We start from the raw sequence: 22,362 nt of genomic DNA on the forward strand, positions 1-22,362 counted from the left end.
ACCCTCCGTGTGTCGCGGATTTGAACCACGTTGTATTTGTTTGTTCAAAGTACAGTGCTGCACGAACAGTAATGCTCTCAAAATTTATTAAAATTGGAACTCCATTTCCAACCAGTGTGCTAGTTCTTCTTTCTTCTGCCAACCAGAAAGTATATGCGATTTTAGCCGAATTTCTCAAAAATAGTGATCTAAATATATAATTCGTTTCCTTCTCTTTGTTTTTACCTCTCTTAATAAAAAAAATTGTAATGGTTTTCGTCACGTTCAGGAGAAAAAAAGTGCAAATCATGAATTGTGAGAGTCATAATATCCAAGGAATATGTGGTGTGAAAGAGACTGTCTCTAACCAGCGTGCCAGTTCTTCTTTCTCCTGTCGTAAACAGAGAGTTTAAGTTACTTCAGCGCAATTTCTCAAATACAGTGTTTTAAATACACGGACTGGCAGAGCAAATGCAACACCAAGGAGGAGTGGTTCGAAAGGGATGAAAGTTGGGGAAAAAAAACAGAGACGGCACGGACGAATAATTGATGTTTATTTCAAACCGATATGCAGGTTACACAATGCGCACGGCATCGACTCAGTAGGATGTAGGACCACCGCGAGCGGCGATGCACGCAGAAACACGTCGAGGTACAGAGTCAATAAGAGTGCGGATGGTGTCCTGAGGGATGGTTCTCCATTCTGTCAACCATTTGCCACAGTTGGTCGTCCGTACGAGGCTGGGGCAGAGTTTGCAAACGGCGTCCAATGAGATCCCACACGTGTTCGATTGGTGAGAGATCCGGAGAGTATGCTGGCCACGGAAGCATCTGTACACCTCGTAGAGCCTGTTGGGAGATGCGAGCAGTGTGTGGGCGGGCATTATCATGCTGAAACAGAGCATTGGGCAGCCCCTGAAGGTACGGAAGTGCCACCGGCCGCAGCACATGCTGCACGTAGCGGTGGGCATTTAACGTGCCTTGAATACGCACTAGAGGTGACGTGGAATCATACGCAATAGCGCCCCAAACCATGATGCCGCGTTGTCTAGCGGTAGGGCGCTCCACAGTTACGGCCGGATTTGACCTTTCTCCACGCCGACGCCACACGCGTCTGCGGTGACTATCACTGACAGAACAGAAGCGTGACTCATCGGAGAACACGACGTTCCGCCATTCCCTCATCCAAGTCGCTCTAGCCCGGCACCATGCCAGGCGTGCACGTCTATGCTGTGGAGTCAATGGTAGTCTTCTGAGCGGACGCCGGGAGTGCAGGCCTCCTTCAACCAATCGACGGGAAATTGTTCTGGTCGATATTGGAACAGCCAGGGTGTCTTGCACATGCTGAAGAATGGCGGTTGACGTGGCGTGCGGGGCTGCCACCGCTTGGCGGCGGATGCGCCGATCCTCGCGTGCTGACGTCACTCGGGCTGCGCCTGGACCCCTCGCACGTGCCACATGTCCCTGCGCCAACCATCTTCGCCACAGGCGCTGCACCGTGGACACATCCCTATGGGTATCGGCTGCGATTTGACGAAGCGACCAACCTGCCCTTCTCAGCCCGATCACCATACCCCTCGTAAAGTCGTCTGTCTGCTGGAAATGCCTCCGTTGACGGCGGCCTGGCATTTTTAGCTATACACGTGTCCTGTGGCACACGACAACACGTTCTACAATGACTGTCGGCTGAGAAATCACGGTACGAAGTGGGCCATTCGCCAACGCCGTGTCCCATTTATCGTTCGCTACGTGCGCAGCACAGCGGCGCATTTCACATCATGAGCATACCTCAGTGACGTCAGTCTACCCTGCAATTGGCATAAAGTTCTGACCACTCCTTCTTGGTGTTGCATTTGCTCTGTCAGTCAGTGTATATAATTTGTGTCTTTTTACCGCTTTTATTTTATCAGACATTAATATTGATTTTAGTCACGTTAAATATATAGGCCTATATATATATATCGTAAATGTCAGAACATCCAGGGAGTTTGGTGAAAGAGACTTCCATGTGATATTTTCTGTCTGCCATTTATGTCATTTCATTCCTGTGTGTGTGTGTGTGTGTGTGTGTGTGTGTGTGTGTGTGTGTGTGTGTGTGTGTGTGTGTGTGTGTGTGTGTGTGTGTGTGTGTGTGTGTGTTACTGTGTGACTTGTGAATTTTTAATGTTTTTGCTGACTGTATGGTCGATGGACCAAAAGTCAAATAAATTGTAAAAAATAATAATTTTAAAACACTTTCCGTATCTGTTTCTGCATGCACAAGCACAACAGCCTGGCGCAATTTTCTTCGAAATTCAGACCTCAGAAATACGTAAATTCGCAGACATTTCGAAACTAATAATACCAAATAATTCCTCTTGTTTAATAAAAACATATTTTCGGTACCGGTAGTATAAAATTTAAAATAGGTAGTCTGTACTTCGTTGAAATTGCATAATGAGTGATCTTACCCTGCGCGGAATACATACATTTAAATCAGCTGACGGGACATTTGGTTAAAACATGGCGGAGCCAATCAGAATGAAGCACTCGTTGGCTACACTGTATTTCTCGCACACTTTTTAGTGATAGACGGACACCCTAGTGCTGAATCGGTCGACCTCGGCAATCTTCGAGATTCGTATTGACAACATTTGAAACACAAACTATGACTCGCTTATGCATCGCTGTGCGACATCTGTCGTACACTTTACGTACTAGTACTGTTGTTGTTTACACAGCAAAGCCAAACTATATAGAATTGATGCTAGGAACAAGATTCGCATCGAGAAATGTTATATAATGTTATATAATGTGTGTGTGTGTGACACAGTTGTTGGCTAAAGGTTTAGAAAATTCATATCGATCGATCGTATTATCGATTCAATTCAGATTTCATTTCCATTCAGTTGGCAGTATTACGGGAACCGTGAGAGCTCCATCCTTAATCCTCACTCCGGTACACAAATCTATTACTAAAAAGTGTGCGATTAATACATATAGAGTCACTGTATTCCACCCCTCACGCGATCGAATGACTGGAAACAGGTGGTCGATTTTCATTTTCATTCCGTTGTCTTTCGAACAGATTCTTCTGAATACGATAAGACACTTCTATTATGCTAAGGATAAAGGATCCTTAACCAAGATATTTTGAACATTCAAGATTCACTTGTGCTAATTTCTAATGAACGAGTGTTATCTTTACACTTGACTGTATATGTTTTATTGTATAGGTGATCCGTACCTCGGAGACATCTGACGACACGTACGAGAAGATGATGGCCTTCAGCCAGGCTGTGGGGAAGACGACCGTTTCGTGTAAGGACACCCCTGGCTTCGTGGTGAACAGGCTGCTTGTACCTTACGTGGCCGAGGCTGTACGCATGTTGGAGAGAGGTGAGACAGTCTCCATAAATCTAATTTTTCTTTCTTCAGTTTTACTCAGAATTGTGTAATGTCTTGTTATAGGTAGGATTCTCCCAGTTTTCCTGGTGAAGATCCGCTGTCCATTGAAATCTAGTTGAAATCGACAAAAATCTTGTTTAAAGTAAACTCCGCAATATTTCAAATAACAGAAGGCTCTACTCTTAATTTCTTGTCACTGTTTTTCGTCATTTCATTGCCTCATACAGTACTATATTGTAAAGGCAATTCAATGGATGACGACATGTAAACGCGGTGGCGTTTCCTTACTCATAAAGAAACTTGGGTGGGAAGCTTTAAGTAAGAGAAGGGAGAACACTAGACTTATAAGATTATATAGAGCCTATACAGGAGAGGAAGCATGGGGGAAAATCCGTGAGGCTTCAGTTGGAAAATAATGATATCGGCAGGGCTGACCACAAGTATAAAATAAGAAGGGATTTTAGCAGAAGTGATTGGGGTAAATTTTCATTCATTGGGAAGGGCGTGAAGGAGTAACACAGTTTACCACGGGAAGTGTTTGATCCTTTTTCCAAAATCTGATCAGTTATTCGAGAACAGCTACAGGCAAAATAAATTACAAAGGCCATTCGCCCTGTGCAGGTTATTGTATATACGTAACTTTGTGAATAAATTAATTCCATCCTCTTGTCTGTGGAGATTGAACAGCCGCAATAGGGGACTGCCTGTAGAGGTGAAGTACAGTAGGGAATTCGAAGGCCTTGGGGCCGCTACGGTAGCTGTGAAGGCTCTTCAGGAACTCTTAAAAACGGTGGCAAAAGGGGCTCTGGTTAAGACGCAGCGGGTCGTTATGCATGTTAGTTACCAAAATAGGTAAAAAGAAAGAAAAAAAAGTAATGTAAATGTAAATCTTATAGCAGTTGTATAGTATTATTTGAAGTGATTCTACATACTGTATATTAGATAGATAGATAGATAGATAAAAGCCTTTATTTTCTGTGGCGAAGTTAGGGTTCTTGGCCCTTTCTTACACTTAACCACACACATATTATTCGTTAATACAATGATATTGATTAACTTAAAACACTAAGAAATACAAATAACACTAATATTTAAGACAAAAATATGAATATATACACGCAAAGAAGAAATAAAGAAAAAGGAACTGCCTACATAATGCAGATTTGAAAAAAAATACTCATTTCAATACACAACGAAAGAAATACGAACGTAAAAATACTAGTAAGCTTAATAAAAATATTACATGAAATTTAACTAATTGTATCCTTGCAATACTAGATCTAAGTTAAATACAGTACTGTAGTTATTACTAGCTATGTTTAGGCTACTTCTACTTCGTAAATACAGTGCGGATTTATTAATTTAATTTAAATTATCATATTAACCCAATATTTTATTTTATTGTACAATAATCTCATATCATTTTCACACACAATCACTCGTTCCACTCATACAGATACCTTGCTGGAAACATTATGTATGCAAATACAAAATATATTATGAGTAGAATTTTGCAAATAATATACATAATATACAGGATGAGCTGTGTGTTTAATAGAAAAATTGTTAGTGTAAATTGCGCAGTGCAGTATTTTAGGATGTTTTCAATTTTAAAATTAGTGCTTGATAATTATGTATTTTTGTGTATCATTTGCCACCGAGGTAGACACGTTATTTGTAAATAAAGTTATTTTGATTTGATTTGATATCGCATGTTTTCTGCAGTCGATTTACATGTCGTACAGAGGCGAATGACATGCCATTTTATGTGACTTACGAAATCTATCAGAAAAAGCCGAAAACAAACCAGACCAAACCCCATTGATCAGCACCCAACAAGCGACCGCTGCTCAGCCCGAAGGCCTCACATTACGAGATGTCGTGTGATCGGCACGACGAAATCTGTCGGCCGTTTTTCTTAGCTTTCTAGACCGGGGCCGCTATCTTACCGTCAGATAGCTCCTCAATTAGTAATCATGGCTGAGTGGACCTCGAACCAGCCTTCACATCCACGTAACAATCCATAACTTGACCGAGAATTGAACCCGGGGCCTCCGGTAAGAGGCCTACACCGCAGGACCGGCGCCAGAAAACACCAGAACTAATAAAATGTAACCGTAAATAAATAACATATTGAAAGTTTTGTGACTGAAAAATGATGAATGACCGAGCTCGATAGCTGCAGTCGCTTAAGTGCGGCCAGTATCCAGTATTCGGGAGATAGTAGGTTCGAACCCCACTGTTGGCAGCCCTGAAGATGGTTTTCCGTAATTTCCCATTTTCACACCAGGCAAATGCCGGGGCTGTACCTTAATTAAGGCCACGGCCGCTTCCTTTCCACTCCTAGCCCTTTCCTGCCCCATCGTCGCCATATTACCTATTTGTGTCCGTGCGACGTAAAGCAAATAGCAAAAAAAAAAAAAAAAAAAAAAAAAAAAATGTTCGCGTACTTCAGAAAAAAGTCCAAATATAAGACTAATAAGGCGATAAAGGCCTGTATAAAACATATGCGTGAGGAAACTAGACTCAATAAGGAGTAGAATAGGACCAAAATACAGTACATCTGCAGGTGGTGGTGGTGGTGGTAGTGATTATTGTTTTAAGAGGAACTACAACTAGGTAATCATCCTCTATACAGCAGAGGAAAAAATGGAAGGGAGCTAACACTTTGAAAAAAGAAAATGTCGGCAAAGGAAGACAAGGGCCATGAAGGGCGTGAAAATGAAAGACTCCCTAGAATTCGCAACCTAATGCCGTCGGGGTCGAAAAGAACAAGAGTTGACCAAGGGAACCAACGATCCTGCAGTGCTTGTAAAATCAAATGACAAATCAAAAGATTTGTGAATCACACATTTCTTATTTCTCACATCATTCATTATTGTTCAGTAAAGTTTAGATATTTGCTAAAAATGGTGTAAATGAAAATTTAAATGAATAAATGAAACGATGTAAAAATTTCAAATTGTTTATAATTTCTAATTACAATACACGTTCATAATTCGAGCTAGGATTACCATATTGCTGGTACCCAATTTTACTGGGAACCACCTGTTTTTGACACGCTTCCCCCAACCCCCTTTAGTTTTTCACCTATCATATCATTGTTTAATATACTTCTTCTTCTTTTAAATCCGTTTACCCTCCAGGGTTTTTTTATCTCGGACTCAGCGAGGGATCCCACCTCTACCACCTCAAGGGCAATGTCGTGGAGTGTGAGACTTTGTGTCGTGGTTACAACTGGGGAGGGGGACCAGTACCTCACCCAGGTGACCTCACCTGCTATGTCGAACGGCTGCCTTGTGGGGGATCGGAATATTGGAAGGGATAGGCAAGGAAGAGGGGAGAAAGCGGCCGTGGCGTTGAGTTAGGTACCATCCCGGCATTTGCTTGGATGAGAAGTGGGGAAACCACAGAAAACCACTTCGAGGATGGCTGAGGTGGGAGTCGAACCCCCTCTACTCAGTTGATCTCCCGAGGCTGAGTGGACCCCGTTCCCGCCCTCGTACCACTTTTCAAATTTCATGGCTGAGCCGGGAATCGAACCCGGGCTTCCGGGGGTGGCAGCTAATCACACTAAACACTACACCACAGAGGCGGACAATTTTAACCATAATTGGTTAATTTCCCTGGCACGGCGACTGGGTGTATTGCCGTCTTCATCCCATCACGACGCGCAGGTTGCCTACGGGTGTCAAATCAAAAGACCTGCATCAGGCCTCTCCGGAGGCCGGACATCAGTTAGTGTAACGGTTAGTGTTGTTAGCTGCCGTCCTCCGGAGCCCGGGTTCGATTCCCAGCCCTGACAGAAATTTAAGAATGGTAGGAGGGCTGGTATGCGGTTGAAATGGTACATGCAGCTCACCTCCATCGGGGATGTGCCTAAAAGAGCTGCACCATCTCAGGATGAGGACAGAAGTTTATTTTATTTTAGCGAGTCTCTGTTAAACTCATTTTAAACAGAAATGGTATCAGTCCAGTAATGTTGATTGTGTTGAATTGGTAAGAGTGCTACAGTACTACTTTGCCTTACCTACATATACTGCAGCTGTAGAGAAAAAAATCTCTTCTAAAACGTTTAAATGGATGGTCAAGCGACGTAAGTTCACGGTTGAAAAAGTAAAATTGTTGCTAATTCTGCCGTACACCATGAAAAATGTAACATTTGTACAGTCCTTTTTTTTAAAAAAAAATTCGCTTTACGTCGGATCAGCGCAGATAGGTCTTATGGCAAGATGGGACAGGATAGTACCAGAAGTGGCTTTAGTGAAGGTACAGCCTCAGAATTAGCCTGATGTGAAAATGGGAAACCACGGAAAACCAACTTCAGGGCTGCCGACAGTGGGGTTCGAACCCACTATCTCCTGAATGCAAGCTCACAGCTGCGTGTCCCTAACCACGCAGCTACTCACTCACTCGTGTACAGCACTATGGCAGCACTGTCTCTAAAACTGATTTTCTAGAAAACCAACAACGAAGTCCAAGCCAGTAAAAAATATGTAAAATAAACCACAGGATATGAATTCCCCCAGTTGTTAAACTTTACAGTATGGCAAATCCCCCTCCCCCACCCCCCGTTTCTTCATTTTCCGATATGGTAATTCTAGCTCTAGCGACTGTTCCAGGTACAGCCTCCCGCGTAGTTTTTTCCTTCTTGTGTGGAACTCAATTTGTTCTTTTTGTAGGGACTTAGGGGTGGGTGGGATAATGTGAGGACTTCTGTATATTAATGTTGGGTGCATATTGTAAAATTAGGCACACTATACCAAAAACTTTCAATATAAGACAATAACATTAAGATACTCATGTGCGCCCGCAGGATCTTTTCCAGGGGGGGGGGGGCGCACATTAACAATTTTCTTGAATATAAAAACCTATATATCGTCAGCAACATTAAATTGTTTACAGAAATTTCCGGTTATAACAGATGCTAGATGACTGTCAGTAAGTTCAGCTTATGAAATAATCTGGTATGATATTAAACAATTGAACATCAACCTTTTTAGAATTCCAGGGGGGGCGGAGAGCGCCCCTTTTGCCCCCCTCCCCTTGCGGGCGCCCATGAAGACACATCTGTATTCATGTTGTTGATTGCAATAGCAGACGTCTCCTATGTTTTTTGACCAAGTCGTGGATTATTTCTACGAAAATGAATCCACAGCCTGTTTCCAGTCATTCTATCGGGACAGGAATGGAATGAATGAAGCCCCCATCTAGCGGCGAGAATAGGAATTGTGCTGGCTGCCGAAACCTGTCGCACTCCTCTGGGGCAATTATTATTAATGAATGAAAGATGAAATGAAATGATATTGCGGAGTGTTGCTGGAATGAAAGATGACAGGGAAAATCGGAGTACCCGGAGAAAAACCTGTCCCGTCTCCGCTTTGTCCAGCACAAATCTCACATGGAGTGACCGGGATTTGAACAACGGAACCCAGTGGTGAGAGGTGGTGGTGGTGGTGGTGGTGGTGGTGGTGGTGGTGGTGGTGGTGATTATTGTTTTAAGAGGAAGTACAACTAGGCAACCATCCTCTATATAACACTAATCAGAGAGAAAAAATGGAAGGGGTCCGACACTTCGAGAAATGAAGTTACCGGCCAAAGAAAGGCAAGGGCAACAAAGGGCGTGAAAATGAAAGACTCCCTAGCCCTCGCAAATCTAATAGCTTCGGGGTCGGAAAAGAACAAGAGTTGACCAAGGGAGGTCGGACAGGATAGATGAAAGTAAGGAGGCTGGCACAAGTAAGTGGAAGCAATGCCAGGACTCAGCTAAGGGCCCCATGGTTGCCAACCCACGCTCCAAAATTCAGGGCCCCTGGGGCCCCTTTTAGTCGCCTCTTACGACAGGCAGGGGATACCGTGGGTGTTATTCTACCGCCCCCACCCACAGGGGGACCAGTGGTGAGAGGCCAATGCACTGCCACCAGAGCCACGGAGGCCCACTATATTATCTACGGTCGCATGTATTTGTGTGTGTGTACAATAGAACTAACACATTCAATAATTTCTGTGCAGTCATAATCTGCAAATAAGCTCTTAAATATCTCAGGGATGGAAGAGAGCGTTCTGGTGTGGCAGTGGTTACTAGTAAGACAGCAAACAGTTTCAGTACTCGATGTACTGTTGCGAACATATCATTGTCACAAAATGTTAAGTGCAGAAATGAAGTTCATTGGCTCAGGATGATTGCTTTTAAAAGAAAAACTTATATACTGTATATTTATTAATGGAAGCATCAACACATTGTTGACAAATACAAGCAATGAGCCACCTAAAATCTTCATTTACATGCTTGCCTCACTTAATAAGTTCTAAACATCAAAATTTCGGTGGGTGTGCGTACGCTCCTGCAACCTTGGTTTATTGAAGTTGTGATAGTACATATATCACACCCCCGAATTATATGTAGAAGTTAGAGATATTATTGTCAGTATTCGATTTATTATTATTATTATTATTATTATTATTATTATTATTATTATTATTATTATTATTATTATTATTATTATTGTTACCGAGTTTTAGTGGTAGGTAGAGGTGAAAGAAGGTGCGGGCGTGAACGGGTCTCAAACCACGGAATCAAAGTTAATGTAAAATTTAAACAGGGTTATATTTTCTTTTTAAAATGACGAAATAACAAGCATTGCAGGTACAGAGTAGCAAGTCAACAAAATGTATGTACAATATTTACTAGATTTGGGCTCAGCGCCCTTGCTTCACAATTCGTGGGCAATCAGCCCAACCTTACTTCAAAATAAGTTTTACCAGAGGGGCAGAAAACCCCATTCATGTTCAGGAACATTTGCTCCAAATTACACTGAAAAGCCTCCACGAGGCATACAACACTCAATTTTCGAAAAAAGAGCCACTCGCTCTCAACTCTAAGCCTCTCAAAGGCCACACCAAACTCCACCTTCAAGTTGTCCTCACTGGACATAGACACAGGGGTAAAATACCCAACCTACTGAGGTCTATTAAATGAAAAGGGGTAATTACATGACCTCCAAAATAACAATTTGAGAGGAGGCGATCTGCACTCCTAATACACTTTGTTTTTAAAAACCTAATCTGGCTCTAGGCCACTAATGCAAGGGCTAATCCCATACTACAGAGGTGACTTTAGAAAAGAACAATTTATTTTATGTTAAATAAGAATAGGTTGAGAAAAATAAGTTCACCTCAAAACAATATGATTGGGAACTCGAGAGGGTTAAGCACTCTCTATCCCGATATGCAGTTTAAAAGATGGAATAGATACAAGTTCCTTTACATTTTAGGGAAGGTTACATAATGGAAAAACTTCGGACCCACCCCGAGAGTTAAACTGCTGAGCAAGCAAGAAAAGAAGTAATTAATCGGCCATTACCTGGTTGTTGACTGTCGCCGAAGAAAGAGGCGCTTCCCGCCCCCTGCTATGTACTTTACACACTGAAAGATGGAACAGAAGTGGCCCGGAGACCCTAAAATCAGCAGTTTATATCCTCTCGCGGAAGGTTCGAGGCGTTAGGGGAATGAAAACACCCTCCCACAAACTCTTTATTGGGTAGGATACAGCAACATATTCAAGTTGGGGGAAGATACCTCGGATTGGTCAGAAATTAATAAAAGAAATTCGGGATTGGTTAAGTACAAAACAAGGGGAAGGAGAGGGGTATACAGCCAACTTAAACAGTAACAGAAAGAAATTTAACAAGAAACAAACTTTTGAAATAAAAATTTCTCCAAAAAAAACCAGTTCTTTCACTCCGCACTAGGGTGCACTATTGTTGATCTTCAGTAGTGTCCTCTAGAAGAGAAGGTTCACACTTCTTACTACAAGCAAAACAAAATACGTCGAAAATGACACCGTTCAAAAACTCTAAACTTTCCAGGTAGTGACATCTTCTGAGAAACTTGAAAATTAATACCGTCAATAAAGTTCAGACTTCCTCCAGCAGAGGAGTTTCAACTGGCGCAACTTTTAAATTAGCGGCGTGGAGGTGTACCGCCCGGTACAGACCTCCCCCCCCCCCCCAAAAGTTCCTCCAGGGGTGACACATGAACTTTGTTAGAAAACAAGGTCCAAGTTTTGATGTAGATATGGAGATTAATTGCCGAAAAATTTATAAGATTCTCTTAATGTGGTTTGATTCAGTTTCAAAATTTTGTTGTTGCAGGTGAAGTAAAGTCTTTATGGTTGTAGAAGTGGAATTCAGAAGATAAACTTTTAATACTTGAAAGTGAAGAAAAATTTTGCAAGGTCCACCAAATATTGCTGTTGAATTCCCAAGTGTAGTCATTGCTTATAGTAACTGTTCATGTAGTTGATGTTGATTAAGTTGGCCAGACCGGCCGTTGCAGCTTGCGTCGAAAGGAGGCCGCTCGGACCCCTCAAGTACCCTGAGATACCGCTCGCCCGCACTATGAGGGGAGCAGTGGTGTTGAAGCACGCCGCGCCCGCGGTGAACATATACAGGCTGCGGGCAAGTAGCAGGTCGTGCGCCGCACATCAGCCTTGGCCGGGAGGAGAGCTCCGGCTCGCCGTGCGCATGTCGTCCTCGCTGGGGTCGAGGGGGCCCTTCCTCTAGCCCAGTCGCGGCACGGCGCCACGCGGCTGCGGGGGCACTGAAACATTAAAACTAGGCGGCAGAATTGTTGGACCATCATTATTTTTTGAGGGCACAGGCTTGGTGGAGAGGTTGAGGGGCCAGCGGCGTGCAGATATCCATGGCATTTAATATAAGCAAGCCACAGTGTGTATAGCAGGAGACGGGAGCGTGGTAATGGCCGTGGTAAGGACAGAATGGCAGTTTAACGGCGCGGGGAGGGTTTACAAAAATACATACATATGAAACTAAATATTATAGAAGGGGCAGAAAGCCTTAAAAGTGAAACTCAAAAAAAAATATATAACCTTCATATTCCTTTCAAATTATATGAAGCAAGTTGACACAAAATTTACACTGGTTTCACCTGTGACAGGTGAACCCTAAATATCCTCTCGGTGGCTGGATTACTTAATAACAACGTAACCGGCGTAAGAAAATCGAGAATGATACAAGGCCCATGAAATCTGGGGGCAAGCTTGCCCGCGGGAACAAAGTTCTTGACCATAACTTGGTCACCTACCTTCAAAGGGGTGGGTCTCCGTCCACGATCATACCTTTCCCTAACCTTTTCATGAGACACTTTAAGATTGGCTTTAGCCTTCTTCCAAAGATCTTTAATGATGTCCGGATCTATTGTCTCGGGTAGAATGTCACTCAGAGACCAGAGGTTAGAGAGCGGCGTGTTGGGAACAAACTTGAACATCAAAGAGGCTGGAGTAAATTTATGTGATTCATGAACCGCCGAATTCAAAGCAAAAGCTAACCAATGCAGGGACGTATCCCACCTGGAATGATCTTCATGATGATAGGCAATAAGCGCGGATCTGAGATTACGGTTAACCCGTTCAGCCAGAGATGGTTGAGGGTAATAAGCAGAAGTAGTTACATGAGAGATGGACAAGTCGAAACAGAATTTACGAAAAAGATTAGATGTGAACGCCTTAGCATTATCAGACACAATATATTGGCACGGACCAAAAGAGCCAAAAATAGAATTTAAGCAAGTAATGGTAGACTGAGCGGTAGCCAGCTTAGTCGGAAATAACCAGGAAAATCTAGTAAAGCCATCTACGCATACAAAGATAAACTTGTTAGCATTTCCCTTAGACTGGGGGAAGGGTCCCACATAATCAATATACAGGCGTTCCATGGGGCGCGACGCTTGATGAGAAGACAAAAGGCCTACCTTTGTGGACATGGTTGGTTTACTAAGCAAACAGGGTTTGCAAGCCTTCACTAGTTCACGGATTTCACCGTCCATACCTTTCCAGATGAACATTTCACGAATCTTCTCACGAGTTTTAAAGATTCCAAGATGCCCTCCTAATGGGGTCTCATGATAATACTTAAAGATCATAGGTACAAGAACAGCTGGAACGACAACTTTCATCATCTTATCATGCCTCGAGGGGCAACATAAAGCACCATTCCTCAGAACATAAGAGACGACATGTTCCCCAGAAGAAAGGGTTTCCATTATCGGAGCCAGCGTCGGATCTTCACGTTGGTATTTCTCGATATCCCTAAAGAGCATGGGAGCATCTGTTAAGATGGCATTAACATCAGATAGTATGGACTCGGAAGGTGATGAACTGCCGACCGGTTCATGGGTCTCGACGTCGTTAGAAAACATACGGCTGAGTCCATCAGCAACAATATTTTCGGTACCTCTGATATGCCTGACATCGAATTGGAAGGCAGAAATACGGATGGCCCAACGGGCTATACGACCAGTACGACGCGGCCTACCTAAGACCCAGCTTAAGGCTTGATTATCTGTCTCCAGGTCAAATTTGACGTGTTCCAGATAGAGACGGAACTTTTCTAAGGCGAATAAGACTGCCAAACCTTCGAGCTCATAGATGGAATACTTGGCTTCTTGAGCCGATAGAGTCCTAGATGCATAGGCGATGGGTCACCTCCCTAGTTCCGTCTCTTGAAGAAGGACCGCCGCTACTGCTAACGACGACGCGTCGGTTTGGACGATGAATTTCTTCGAGAAATCAGGCATAGCAAGTACAGGGGCATTACAGAGAGCTAATTTAAGATCTTCAAAAGCGGCTTGTTGAGAAGGTCCCCACTCGAATTTGATGCCTTTCCTACGAAGAAGGTTCAAGGGCGCCGCTCTATTAGCGAAGTTAGGAATAAACTTCCTGAAGAAATTCACCATACCTATGAACCTGGCGATACCTTTAATGTCCTTGGGAGGTTTAAAATCACGGATGGCCTGTGTTCTAGAATGATCGACTGCTACACCATCAGGTGACACAATATGCCCTAGGAATGACATAGAGGGCTTAGCAAAGGCAACCTTGGACAACTTGACAGTTAACCCAGCCTTACGAAGGCGATCGAGAACTTCTCGCAGATGATCTAGATGTTCTTCAAAAGTCTCTGAAAATACGACGACATCATCCAAGTAGTGATATAAGTACTCAAATTTGATGTCGGAGAAGACCCTATCTAGTAGCCTAGTGAGTACAGCTGCTCCCGTGGGGAGCCCGAAAGGCACGCGGTTGTATTCGTATAAGTTCCAGTCCGTGGCAAACGCTGTGAGGTGTTTAGACTCTTCGGCAAGGGGAATTTGATTATAGGCCTGATTCAGGTACAAGATAGTAAAGAACTTGGCCTTACGGAACCATGAAAAACAAGAATGAAGGTCGGGAAGGGGCACAGATTGTAACACCACCTTCCGATTGAGAGCCCTATAATCAATGACAGGCCTGAAGCCTCCTTGTGGTTTCGGGACTAAGAAAATAGGCGAAGAATACGCCGACTTAGAGGGCCTAATAATACCATCCTTCAACATTTGATCGATGATTTCCTTCAATGCCTTCATTTTAGGTGGAGATAGCCTATATGGTGGAAAACGGACAGGAATCGAATCCGTGACCTCAATTTTGTATTCAATAAGGTCAGTAACACAAAGAGTATCAGAGAACACCTCTGGAAATGACTGACATAATTTACGAATACTATCAGCCTGCTCCTCAGGTAGATGTCTAAGGTCTAACAACATCTCATCCTGGGTAGGCGAAATAGATGAACATGATACAGAATTACACTTTAACAAGGGAATTTTACAATTGGACGCAAACTTGAATGTGCACGACTTACTCTGGAGATCGAGCACAAGACCAGTGTGAGAAATGAAGTCCGCTCCCAGTATGATGGGGCAAGACAAGTGCTTAGCCACAAACAGTTTGATTTTCCATGTAAATTTAAAAATACGAATTTTGGCATTTACAGAACCTAGAATTTCTAATGGGGATGAATTAGCCGAAACATATTGAACAGGAGATGAATCATAGTCAGGTAATTTACAAACAGACTTAAATTTTGAATACCATTGGTCCGAAATAATTGAACAAACACTGCCTGAATCTAATAGAGCTGTTATAGGCTCGTTATTTAACTCAATCTTAAGAAAAGGAACAGGTGCGGCGGTATCCGCCGCAATCCTAAGACATTCTTTAGGGCATTCAAAAGATGAATTTGAAGACTGATCGTTCCCTGAATTCACGACCTTTTTGTCAGGGGCTGAGCCTTGGGAAGCAGAATTAGTCGACTCAGCCGAAGCCGCTAGTCACATTTTATTATTGGCATTGGTGGAATTTGCACCAGAAGTTGAGCAGGAGGGGGTGCTATTTGAGTTTGGGCAATTCTTGGCGATATGTGAGAAAGCCCCACATTTAAAACAGCCTTGTGATGAACCAGCCCCATTCCTTGTCCCACTCGACTTGATCAGTGGACACTTATTGCGAAGATGGTCAGGCGACCCGCAAGCATAACATTTACGGGAATTGACTGGTCGGCGAGGTGGAGGCCGAGGATTACTAAAAGAAGGAGGAGGTACTTTCGCGACACGCAAAGAATCGGCGTATCTAACTCCTTCCGCTGAGACGGCCAATGCTTCAAGTTCAGAGCAAGTTTGCGGGCACGCCGCGAAACACAAATATGACCTATAGGGTGGTGAGATACCTTCCACAATGGCTTGTACAATCTGATCCTCAGGGAAGTGAAGAGCAAACACCCTAGTATAAAACTTAATGTCCTGTATGAAATCAGCCAAGTTTTCATCCAAGCGTTGTACACGGTAATAGTACTTCTGAATCAGAGATGACCTCGCGCGGGCGGGAATAAAATTTGCAAGCAAGTGTGCATGAAAATCTTCAATAGATGACTGTTCAGCTATGGCTCTTACTATTTTGTCAGAGAGAATACCAATTGCATAAGGATAGATAATTTGCAAAATTTGACATGGAGAAAGAGAAAACACAAGGACATGATCCTGAAATTCAACTAGAAATCTTAAAAATGAAATTACGTCACTGGTGGTATTAACGGAAAACTTACAGATACCTCTGAGCAACATTGCCAATGGATGAGGCAAGCTGCTAAACCCTGGTGACATAGTAGGTAAAGGTTTCAATGGCAAGGAAGTTAATTCAGAACGTACATTATTTAATGAGTTACGGCGTTCAGACTCGTCCAATGGGGCAGAGGTTGTTTGAGCAGCAATGGTTTTCCTATTAGCTTCTCCCTTAGGAGGCTCTTCCTCACTACCTACATTCACTGTGGTGGGTAGATCGCTTTTGGGAGGAACCTCCCCCGTTAACAATTGAGTGACCTTGCTAGACAATTCCGAAATATTTTCAAGCAGCTTACTAGCTTCCTTCTTCTGAACGTCATTTAGCTTTAGAGACAACAGATCGTTAACTCTATTTGAGAAGTGATATAGCCTGGCTTGCACACGCTTAATTTGATTAGGAGAAGGATCATTTTCATCAAAAAAACTAACTACAGAGGCTAGCCCAGTAATATTCTCGACGATCGTGGAAAGAGAGTCGTCAATTTCTTTCTCTCCCAAGGTGGGGATGGAAATAGGCAACTCAAGGGACTCTCTAAGCTTGTTTGTGTCTATCGCAACCGTGCCTCCAGATTGCACATTTCTAATAGTCAATTCATAGATTAACTCCTCCTTGCGCAAATAGTTAAGATGGAGAACATCGCGAGGGCCGGGCATGATGACAGAACAATTTTGAAAAAAAATCAAAAAATTCCAGCAACTGAGAAAATTGTTAGAGTTCGGAACAAAACAATGTTTAGCCGTCAAAAGGGGCTAAATTGAGACCCATTCAACCACGCTCTGCTACCACTTGTTACCGAGTTTTAGTGGTAGGTAGAGGTGAAAGAAGGTGCGGGCGTGAACGGGTCTCAAACTACGGAATCAAAGTTAATGTAAAATTTAAACAGGGTTATATTTTCTTTTTAAAATGACGAAATAACAAGCATTGCAGGTACAGAGTAGCAAGTCAACAAAATGTATGCACAATATTTACTAGATTTGGGCTCAGCGCCCTTGCTTCACAATTCGTGGGCAATCAGCCCAACCTTACTTCAAAATAAGTTTTACCAGAGGGGCAGAAAACCCCATTCATGTTCAGGAACATTTGCTCCAAATTACACTGAAAAGCCTCCACGAGGCATACAACACTCAATTTTCGAAAAAAGAGCCACTCGCTCTCAACTCTAAGCCTCTCAAAGGCCACACCAAACTCCACCTTCAAGTTGTCCTCACTGGACATAGACACAGGGGTAAAATACCCAACCTACTGAGGTCTATTAAATGAAAAGGGGTAATTACATGACCTCCAAAATAACAATTTGAGAGGAGGCGATCTGCACTCCTAATACACTTTGTTTTTAAAAACCTAATCTGGCTCTAGGCCACTAATGCAAGGGCTAATCCCATACTACAGAGGTGACTTTAGAAAAGAACAATTTATTTTATGTTAACTAAGAATAGGTTGAGAAAAATAAGTTCACCTCAAAACAATATGATTGGGAACTCGAGAGGGTTAAGCACTCTCTATCCCGATATGCAGTTTAAAAGATGGAATAGATACAAGTTCCTTTACATTTTAGGGAAGGTTACATAATGGAAAAACTTCGGACCCACCCCGAGAGTTAAACTGCTGAGCAAGCAAGAAAAGAAGTAATTAATCGGCCATTACCTGGTTGTTGACTGTCGCCGAAGAAAGAGGCGCTTCCCGCCCCCTGCTATGTACTTTACACACTGAAAGATGGAACAGAAGTGGCCCGGAGACCCTAAAATCAGCAGTTTATATCCTCTCGCGGAAGGTTCGAGGCGTTAGGGGAATGAAAACACCCTCCCACAAACTCTTTATTGGGTAGGATACAGCAACATATTCAAGTTGGGGGAAGATACCTCGGATTGGTCAGAAATTAATAAAAGAAATTCGGGATTGGTTAAGTACAAAACAAGGGGAAGGAGAGGGGTATACAGCCAACTTAAACAGTAACAGAAAGAAATTTAACAAGAAACAAACTTTTGAAATAAAAATTTCTCCAAAAAAACCAGTTCTTTCACTCCGCACTAGGGTGCACTATTGTTGATCTTCAGTAGTGTCCTCTAGAAGAGAAGGTTCACACTTCTTACTACAAGCAAAACAAAATACGTCGAAAATGACACCGTTCAAAAACTCTAAACTTTCCAGGTAGTGACATCTTCTGAGAAACTTGAAAATTAATACCGTCAATAAAGTTCAGACTTCCTCCAGCAGAGGAGTTTCAACTGGCGCAACTTTTAAATTAGCGGCGTGGAGGTGTACCGCCCGGTACAATTATTATTATTATTATTATTAATATTATTATTATTATTATTATTATTATTATTATCGGTATTTCATTTGTATGTTTTGTCATTTATATTTATAAGCTGGAAGATATCCACATATGTAGGTATGAGTAATTTGTTTTGCATGAGTGGGAAAACATTGCTTTAATAACTCTGGCAATTTGAATGAGTCATATGGCTACCCCAGTGCTTGTTGTGATGTACTTGTGTCGGGAAATTCATGAGTCATGTATATATCCCAGCCTGATGAGATGAGCTTGTTGTTGTACCAGGGAAATTTGGTGATTCATGTAAAACTCCCGAGAGTTTGTTATTGTCTTGGGAGGAAGAAGTAGTTCAGGGCTTGGTCTTGACAAGAGGTTCACTCATGATTGGTGGGCAAGCACCAATCCAGACGTATCATCTGAGAGGAGGGGGATGTTGATGTCTATAAAGGTTGATCATACGGCGGCAACCTGGAACATTGTAAGAAACATTGTATGAGACATTGTAAGGGTGATTGTAGAGGTGATTGTAAAGGAACGAGAAGGAAGATAACTACAACTACAACTGACACACTGTACGAGAAGGAAGTAGTGCTGATACACGGTACTGGAGTGACACGGCTGCAATGGACTGGACTTCAAACGTTCGTGGAGCGTAGTCTTGTTATGTTTGTGGAAAGTGGCTGATTGTGGAGAGTGCTTGCGCATTAAGTATTGTAGCACTTGTGGCGGCCTAGCATTATATGTTGGTGAAAGCTATCTCAGACTTTCCATAAATTTATATGTTGAGGATCGACAGACGTGTGTATATATCTTTACAACAAGTGTTAAAATATGTGAACACAGTAGTACAAGGTACAGTATCTGTGTGATGTGATAACTGCCGATTATGAGAATCGGTAAGTCGAATTGATATAGACAGTGAAGGGTATTTATCTTCATACATGTACATTGTTCATCGGACTATCTACAAATGGTAGCTTAGTTCTCACTTTCGTTTTCCCACGGTTTTCATTATTGTTGTTGTTGTAAATTTGGAGTCTTCCAGCAATATTTTATGTGTGTATTATATGTATAATGTTGTATGTTGATGAGGTTCTCATGCACGGAATTTGTTCAGAATATAGTTAGCTATTTTAGAATCAGTGTTATTGATGAACCTAGGTGCAGTTCCTACCTAATTAGTCGTTTTCAGGAGATTAGGTAAGGCCTGCAGCAGATGTACCAGTACGCAGCATTATGTACACGCCCTGGGATATAAAGTCTATCATGCTCTTATCTAAATTCGAGGGATCCATTCTGGTGAACTCTGGCGCCCATACTACGGACATTTCGGTTAATTATGCTTATTAATTACATTAAGTTTTTGAGTAATTTTATTTATATATTTTTATTCGTGATTTTATTTCTCAGTAGTCATCAACTTGTTACAATTGGCTTCCCAACGTGTGGCTGAATGATTGGTACATCTGTTAGGCTTATAAGCGTAGGTGCACTTATCAGGTGTGGATGGAATTCTACAAAGTATGTCAGTGAAGTGTTTTGTATGTACGTGATATGTATGTTGGAGTATGAAGAAATGTTGTAGCGAGTCGAGTATTATAAAATTGAGAAGTAGAGAGGTTGTTAAAGTTGCTGGTACTAAGAATCAGGAAAAGAGAAGTCTAAAGAATTCCACCACATTGAGTCTATCGAATTTAAGTGAGAGTAGCGAAATAGCTGATAGTAAGAAAGATCAATCGGCAACGATATGTGAGGAATCTAGTAATCCGTCTCAAACTTAGAATGTAGGGGTTGTTAAGGAAATGGTTCAAGGGGAGGCTTTAACTTTTAGTATGATTAAATCGCTATTTAATGAAATGTCCAGTAAGATTGATAGTAAGAATGAAGAGCTGAAGGTTGAACTGTCTAGTAAAATCGATAATCAGAGTGTTGAATTAAATTCAGTGAGTGTTGAATTAAATGTTGTTAACAGTAAAAGTGATGCATTGTCCAGTAAAATCGACAATAATAATGTTGAATTGTCCAATAAGATTGATAGTCAGAGTAAAGAGTTGAAGAGTGAATTGAGTTTTTTAAGTAATGAAATATACAGTATTAATAGTGAATTAAATTCAGTTAGTACGGAACTGTCCAGTAAGATTGAGAATCAAAGTAAGGAGTTAAATTTAGTGAGTGTTGAATTGTCTAGTAAAATTGATAGTTTAAGTAGTGCTGTGAATGGTAGAATAGATGAATTGAACCAGAAGTTTGACCATCAAAGCAGGGAAATTCAGGAAGTCAATAATAAGGTAGAAGCTCAATGCTTGGAATTGACTGAGAAAATTGAATGCCGATTTAATGTATTTAGGAAAGAATTTGTTGAAAACAGCAAGGAATGTGATAAGAGAATAAAAATAGTGGAAGATAAAGTCGAAGAAATAGATAGAATTAAATCCAATCAGAACGTTTTAGCGAAGCGTATAGATGAGAAGGATGAGAAATTGGAGAAAGACCTTAAGTCGGTAAAAGATGACCGCAAGTCAGTAGAAGGAAATGCCAGAATGGTAGTTGAAGAAGGAATTAAAGCTTGTCATGTAAAGTTAAGGCAGGAGATCAGTCAAATCCAAGTAGGTAGCAGCATATGTAATAGGTACGTATCTTGTACGAAGGACTCTGAATTACCCAAATTTAATGGTCGGCAGTTTAATCCGATGGAATTCTTGAAAACGGTGGAGAAACGGTTTTCCAAGAATCTTGACGATGGTTTGATCGAGTGGAGTATGGTTGATGAGATGTTGGATATTGCATTTGTTGGAGAAGCGAGATCCTGGTTTCAAGTTTATAGACAGGGTATTTCGAGTTTGGAGGAATTTAGGGAGAAATTTAGTTCTAAATTTTGGAGTGAAGCTATTCAGGGAAGGGAAAGAGATCGCGTGCTATTTGGCAAATATAGACCTCAGGAAGGTGTGTCTATGACGGAATATTTCTTGGCGCATGTTCTGATCAGCCAGAATATTGAAGGTCTAGCATCGGAGAGAGATACAGTCCGCCAGATGTTGAGACATTTTCCTGAGAAGGTCGGATTAGCTGCATGTATGCAGAATATTGTTACGATCAAGGAATTAGAGCAACTGTTAGAGAGGTTTGATGCTCTGGAAGGGCAGGGGAGGACTAGGCAAAGTGAAGGTAGAAATTACGGGGATAATGGGAGACAAGGTAATCAGGTAGCGGGAGATAGGAATAATCAGAATTTCAGTCATTCTAGGCAAGGGAATCAGGGTGGTAATTCCGGAAGGGGAAACAGACACTCTAACCAAGGAGGTAATCACCAGGAATATTATGGCAGAAGACCTAATCAAGAGGAATCAGAAAGTAGGGGGCGTACGGATCAAAGACCTCCAGATCAAGTGCCGAGACATGATAATAGTGAACAGTCTACGTCAAGTAATTTAAACCGGAATCGGACTTCTTAGTTGGGTCAGATAGGCAGTCCGATACCGAAATTCCTATTCACGCGATGAAACAGGTAAGTTACGAGGTAGACGTGAAAGAGGAATTATTGTATGACCATGTGTTTTGTGTTCAGGGAGATTTTGAGAATAGGGGGCGTGATGAAAGTAAGAAAGATGTGTCGGATGACTTACTTTGTGCTAGTAGTGATGGTAATAGCGGTGTTGCGATCGATAATCTTGTGGAAGTTTCTGAAATTGAAAGCGTAGTTTTTTGTGAAGTTGATGAAGGTTGTTTTGTGAGTGAAGAGTGTTCACGGAGTATACATCATGAG

The 22,362-nt window shown here is 42.1% G+C and overlaps 1 protein-coding gene across 1 annotated transcript in view; it reads left to right on the plus strand.

Annotated features, from left to right (window-relative positions):
- LOC136858700 (hydroxyacyl-coenzyme A dehydrogenase, mitochondrial) overlaps nucleotides 1–22,362 on the plus strand; it is a 153,470-nt gene that overhangs the window by 106,735 nt on the left and 24,373 nt on the right. The window contains exon 5 of the mRNA XM_067138438.2: nucleotides 3,195–3,357. Coding sequence (XP_066994539.2) covers nucleotides 3,195–3,357 — 163 coding nt within the window. The remainder of the gene's footprint in view (nucleotides 1–3,194; nucleotides 3,358–22,362) is intronic.

The sequence above is a fragment of the Anabrus simplex genome, chromosome 1 (assembly GCF_040414725.1).
Source record: "Anabrus simplex isolate iqAnaSimp1 chromosome 1, ASM4041472v1, whole genome shotgun sequence".
NCBI lineage: Eukaryota > Metazoa > Arthropoda > Insecta > Orthoptera > Tettigoniidae > Anabrus > Anabrus simplex.